Genomic DNA, 5,938 nt, shown 5'->3' on the forward strand with positions numbered 1-5,938 from the left:
TTCCACATTGCAAGCTCTTTGGGATCAGCTATTGGGTTAAAAGGGAAAATAATCTAGGTGTCAGTTCTTAATTGGATAGTTTAGTCTTAAAAGACCTTGGAACAAGATATTGTTAGCCATTTTGTGCCTTCTAATGAAAAGCTGCTGAACTCACATTAATGAGACTGTTTTACTGATAAGAAATAATAAACACTTGAGTCCAAAGATGAATTACTGCCTCAAGTCCCTTCAATCCAGAGCCAGTGAAACCGACGACTGGTACCCCCACACCTTGAGGTAGTGCCAAGGCAGAACTTGTTCATGCTCTTTTCTCCTGGTGATTTTCTAATCCCATCCAGACTCTGATGGCAAAGCTGTGCTGGTGACAAAATACTGACCTTGGAATCCTCGGGCACTTTCTGGGTGGGTGTTTGAATCTGCTTTTCCAGGGCCTTGGGCTGAGCAGGGTGAGGCCGAGGCCTGGGGCCCTCCAGCTGGCACCGGGCAGTCCCCGGGGCAGCGGCGAGGGGCGGCACTGAGGGGCAGCACAGGGCGCATTTCCCCCGAGCGGGCGGGCGAACGGCGGGGAAAGGTGCCCTGGGCACAAGGGCAGGCACAAGAGCCCCGGCTCTCTGCAGGGCAGGCAGCCCATCGCCAATCGCTGCTCCCAGAGCTGCTGCCAGGGCCGTGTCTCCTCCCCGCCGCTGACCCTGCACCTGCAGTGCTGCGTCCGGCTCTGCCGGGCTCCCCGGCACAGATGGCAAGGACGTGGACACGCTGCAGCAGGGCCCAGGAGGGACAGCGAGATGGTGCAAGGGCTGCAGCTCCTCTCCTGCAAGGAAAAGCTGACACAGCTCAGCTTCTTCAGCCTGGGAAAGAGACTGGGCCTTGATCTAACTGTGCCCTTCCAGTACCTGAGGGCAACCTACAAGAAAGCTGGACAGGGACTTTGTACGAGGGCAGGCAAGGACAGGACAAGGGAGAATGGATCCAAATGTAGAGAGATTAGGTTTAGGTAAGGGATTCAGAAAAAAGACTCTCCTGGAACAGGCTGCCCAGAGAAGGTGTGCATGTCCCATCCCTGGCAGTGTTCAAGGCCAGGCTGCATGGAGCTCTAGACAAGCCGGTCTGGTGCAAGGGGTCCCCAGCCACAGCAGGGGGGTTCCCAGCAGCCATGGGATCTTTTAGATCCCTTCCAAGCCAAACCATGCCACAACTCCATGACTCTGGGATACTTCCCCTACTCATCCTCTGGCAGGAAAAGAAACTTGGCCCCAAGCTCCACACTGCAGACTATGTATTTTGGCAGCCTGCATCTGTGTCAACAGAGGATGAAAAGAGATGACATTAGCGACATGATTTCCCTTTTCTACTAGAAAATTTAATGCTCTGCTCCTGTCCACTTGTGCAAAATTGTCAGAAGAGGCAATTCTTCCCCATCAAATGCTTCGCCTCACACAAAGAAGAAAGAAGCCACAAGCCAACACTCTTCTTTATTGCTACATTGTTTTCTTTGGTTACTTCTCTAATAGGAATGACTTTGGGGTGTGATTTGTTTGTTTCTCTCTTTCGTTCCTTGGGGCGCGCGGCAGCTCCTCCGTTGGGTTCGCGGTGGCAACGGAGGAACGGCCGCGAGCTCCGGCGGCTCCGCAGCAGCAGCAGCAGCAGCAGCAGCAGCAGCAGCAGCAGCAGCAGCAGCAGCAGCAGCAGCAGCAGCAGCAGCAGCAGCAGCAGCAGCAGCAGCGCTTCTCTCGATCGGTTTTCCGCTCGACTTTCCACTTGCTCCCCATCCCGTCCCGTCCCGTGCCGTCCGTGTTCCGCCTCTCCCAGGCCGGCTCATGCCACGTCCCGCAAGGCGCCCCTCGGCGGGGCCGCCCCGTGCCCGCCCCTGCCCGGCCCGCCGTGGTTCCGCCTCCGCCGGGCTCTCTCCGTACTGGCTGTGGCGCCGCTGGAAGAGCTGCTCGCTCTGGTGCTGGCGGAGCAGCACGGTCTTTTGGCTCCGCCTGGCGCGGGCTCTGGCCCAGCCGCGGCCGAGGCCCCGGCCCCGAAAGAAGCCCCTGCCGCTGTTCCGCCCGCAGCCGCCCCGCTGCCGCTCGGCTCCCGCCCCGTGGCCGACAGCGTCGCCGGCAGCTTCCCCGCTCCGAGCTCCGCCTCTCGCCAGCTCGGCCGCCCGCCCCGAGCCGCCGCAGCCCGGGGCGGCTGGGCAAGCAGCAGCGCGCCGGGCGGGCGGGTGCCCCGAGCAGAAGAGCGGGAGCGCGGTGCTGCCCGCACGGGCGGAGAAGCCTCCCCTAGAGCAGCTCTACAGGGAGGGCCCGCTGCTGGGCAGCGGCGGCTTCGGCAGCGTTTTCTCCGGGACCCGGCTCGCCGACGGCGCCCCGGTAAGAGACGGGGCCGGTCGGAGGGGGGCGGCGGGCGGCGGGCAGCGGCCGAGGAGCTCAGCCCGCCGCTCGCCTTGGCTCGCAGGTGGCCATCAAGCGAGTGTCCCGGGACCGCATCTCGGAGTGGGCGCGGCTGGTGAGTGAGCGGGGCCAGCGGGAGGAGCCGGCGGGGCGTGCCGGGCGGGGCGAAGGCGAGGCCCGGCAGGGCGGCAGCCGGAACACTGCGAGGGGAGCGAGCTTGGGGGGAGCGGGGTGGCGAGCAGTGGCAGGGTCGGTCAGGGGGTGCCCGAGGCGCGGCGCAGCATCGGCCCCGCTGACAGCATCGCGGTGCCCCCGCAGCAGAACGGCGCCCTTGTGCCCCTGGAGCTGGCGCTGCTGTGGATGGTGTCGTGGCCTGGCTTCCGCGGCGTCGTGCGGCTCCTGGACTGGTTCGAGGTGCCCGAGGGCTTCGCGCTGGTCATGGAGCGTCCGGAGCGCTGTCAGGACCTCTGGTACTTCCTGCACGAGCGGCGCTTCCTGACGGAGCCCGTGGCGCGGGGGCTGTTCCGCCAGGTGCTGGAGGCCGTGCGGCACTGCAGCAGCCGCGGCGTCCTGCACCGCGACATCAAGGCCAAGAACGTCCTCGTGGACCTGGCCACAGGCGAGACGAAGCTCATCGACTTCGGGTGCGGCACGATCCTCCAGGACACGTTCTACACCCAGATGTCAGGTGAGCCCAAAGCCAGGGCCCAGCCAGGCAGTGGAGGTTCCCCCCTTTGCTGGTAGAGGGGGAAGAGGGAGGGAAGGAAGGAGGGGGAATTCTTCTTCTGCCAGCTGCAGCCAAGTTGCTTTTTGGCAGGGCAGGGGCTGGCTGTTGTGGAACGGGAGCTGGCTGGGAGGGAGGGAAGGAGGAAGGGAGGGAGCAGGATATGCCTGATGAGCTGCGCCCGTGTCCCATAGGAACGCCGGAGTACAGCCCACCAGAGTGGATCCTCTTTGGCTGCTACCATGGCCAGCCAGCCACCATCTGGTCCTTGGGCATCCTGCTCTATGAGCTGGTCTGCGGGCACCTTCCTTTCCACACCAATGAGGACATCATCCGGGGCCAGCTTTGCTTCCCCGCCCGAGTGTCTCAAGGTGGGGATACGCCTTCAAGGCACGAGGGGAAGAACGGGGTTGGGAGGGGCAGCTGGCACAGAAGCGTCCTGCTCTTGCAGCTGGTGAGGAGGTGGATCTCCTGGGCTTAGCTGGAGGAGGTGGCACCTGTGCCTCTGTGCTGGTGTCCTCTGCAAGAGAGGATCGATGGGAAGCTTTTGGCTGCAGCTCTGAGCACTCCTGGTGTGGCCTGAGCACTGTGGAATGTGGGAGAGCATGGACAGGAGCCTTATCCCGCTGAGCAGCGGTTTCTGGTTTTTCTCTGCAGAGTGCCAGCACCTCATCAGGTGGTGTTTATGCATGGACCCCACAGACAGACCATCACTGGAGGACGTTTTTGAGCATTCTTGGCTGCAGGAGCCCTGTCTGGCCCAGGAGACAGCAGAGATGCATCCCTGTGCACAGTAGGATCCAGGAGCCCAGCAAGTATCAGCAGCACGCGTCCCGTGGCGCTGGAAGAAAAGCCCGGAGCGTTTCCCTGCAGCTGCGGCGCGGAGGAGAGAGCACAGCCGAGGAGATGCTTCTGCTGGTCCCCGGCGAGCTGTGGAGGGAACAGCTCTGAGCTCCCCATCCTATTGGAGAAGTGGTGGCAGTGCAGTGAAGGTGCCATGGACTGGGACAGGGGAAACATTCCCCTGCATCTCAATGGCATTCTGGTGTCACCACAAGCCGAGGCACAGCCGGTGTGTTCTTCTGGAGGATGACGTGGAGCTGGGAACACCATCCTGGAGCAAGGTGCTGGCAGGGCAGAGCCAATGGGCTTTGGCTGCGGCCCCTACCTGGAGGACACGCTCTGCGCCCCGATGAAATCAAGATGAGTCCCCAGCCGGCACAGGGGTGGGGGGATGCTGGTGCTTCCAGGCAGGGCAGGGCTCGGCCTGGCCACGTGCCAGAGGTTCCCTGCTCGGCGGCGCTGGGGAATATTAATTTTTCTGCCAGCCCCTGAGCTGCTTTTTGGCAGGACAGCGGACGGATGTTGTGGAAGGGGAGCCGGCTGTTGGCCTTGCTGACAGCTTCTGCCAGCCAGCCTGGCAGGTGGTGAGGCGGGGGCAGCCAGCCTGACAAAAGCATCCATCCATGTGGATGGGGGGTGGTGGGGGGTGGGGGGGGGGACAGGTTTTGAAGCCGTGCCCCAGCTGGTCTGCTTTGCAGGCCCTTGAGGAAGGGGCGCCTTTACACGTGGGAAAGGTGGGGATTTTCCCCACCCTTGGGCAGGTTTAATTCTCGCATGGAGCAGTCAGACCCTCCTCAGGCCTGTGAAATGGTGACAGGCTTTGTGCTTTTTCTTGTTTCCAGGCCTTGTTTTGAATTGACTTCCATGCAATTGTTCTCTGTTTTTCCCAGGAGGATTACACCTGGTGCCCAGACTGGACGGGGAAGTGCCTGCAGCGTCCATGGAGCACATCCAGTGCTAATGCTACCCCAGGGGCCACGGTCTGTGGGGACAGCCCCTTTCAGAAGGACAAGGACCTGGTGCGGGATCGGCTCCTCTGCTGGCAGCAGCTCTCCAGAGGTGGGCACCCGGCTCCACAGCTCAGCTGGCAGAAGGGCTCCGGGCAGGTGGCAGTGGGCACACGGGCATCCCGCTCTTGCAGCTGCTGAGGAGTTGCTGTGCCGTGATTAGGGGGAGGAGGTGGAACATGGCCTGCCATGCTGCCCTTCAATAAACAGAGAATGGGTCGAGAGGTTTGGGCTCTGAGCACAGCCAGCAGCCTGGCCCGGGCACAGGCCATGGCAGGACAGGGGGACAGGAGCCTGCTGCGACTGACCGTGGCTCTCTGGTTTCTCTCCGCAGGCTGCCAACACCCCATGCCATGGGAATGGCACTGCTCAGCCTGCGAGGCTGGGGGGCTGGAGGGCAGCCCGTGTTCATTTGCTGTCAAAGATAAATTTTTTTTTTTTTTTTGTTATCGTCGTCATCAGAGCATTTCTTTCATCCTTTTCCAAGCTTTTGGTCTGTTGTGATAAATGGATGTGATTTGTGCTAAAAAAATCTGGTGGTTTATACCAGCTGGACTCTATTGTGGTCTATACCATGTTTTATTTCCTGCATAGGTAAAATACCATGTATCAAATTTGATCAAAAAGAGAAATGAGGGAGTGTGAAAACCTGGATTTGTGGGATGTAGAAGATACCAAAATTCAGTCTTTATTAAAAAGCATGAATTAATTTTATCCAAAGAGAAGATGGGGGAAAATGTGATAAATGGATGTGGTTTGTGCTAACAAAATTGTAATTATATCAATATTTTGGGAAGAAAATGGGAAAGGTATATGTGATTCATAGTATGAAGCAGATGGGTTTCTTTGTAGATGATACATGTGGGAAACAGGATACAGGAGATTGGAATTGGCCTTGATGAACAAAAGTTAGGAAGACTCCCAAGTCAGAATTGGCATCAAGATGAAGTTAAGACAACTCCCAGGACAGGATCTGCCATGACATG

The 5,938-nt window shown here is 59.7% G+C and overlaps 1 protein-coding gene and 1 long non-coding RNA gene across 2 annotated transcripts; both read left to right on the forward strand.

Moving 5' to 3' along the window:
- Positions 1-205: 205 nt before the first annotated feature.
- Positions 206-4,575, forward strand: LOC132334979 (serine/threonine-protein kinase pim-1-like). Its single transcript, XM_059861100.1, has 6 exons — positions 206-276; positions 1,810-2,237; positions 2,360-2,493; positions 2,697-3,066; positions 3,297-3,473; positions 3,760-4,575. Exons 1-6 carry the CDS (start codon positions 206-208, stop codon positions 3,897-3,899), a joined length of 1,320 nt encoding a protein of 439 aa, XP_059717083.1. The 3' UTR covers positions 3,900-4,575.
- Positions 4,576-4,612: 37 nt separating this feature from the next.
- LOC132334906 (uncharacterized) lies at positions 4,613-5,512 on the forward strand. Its single transcript, XR_009488551.1, has 2 exons — positions 4,613-5,004; positions 5,287-5,512. It is a non-coding gene; the product is annotated as an uncharacterized LOC132334906 (long non-coding RNA).
- Positions 5,513-5,938: the final 426 nt, after the last annotated feature.

This window comes from Haemorhous mexicanus, chromosome 16, assembly GCF_027477595.1.
Source record: "Haemorhous mexicanus isolate bHaeMex1 chromosome 16, bHaeMex1.pri, whole genome shotgun sequence".
NCBI lineage: Eukaryota > Metazoa > Chordata > Aves > Passeriformes > Fringillidae > Haemorhous > Haemorhous mexicanus.

Coding starts and splice junctions, on each gene's coding strand:
- LOC132334979 (XM_059861100.1), top strand. CDS start 206: ATGAATTACTGCCTCAAGTCCCTTCAATCCAGAGCCAGTGAAACCGAC. Junction 2,238..2,359: donor AGCAGAAGAGCGGGAGCGCG/GTGCTGCCCGCA, acceptor CGGCGCCCCGGT/AAGAGACGGGGCCGGTCGGA. Junction 3,067..3,296: donor GTTCTACACCCAGATGTCAG/GTGAGCCCAAAG, acceptor CGTGTCCCATAG/GAACGCCGGAGTACAGCCCA.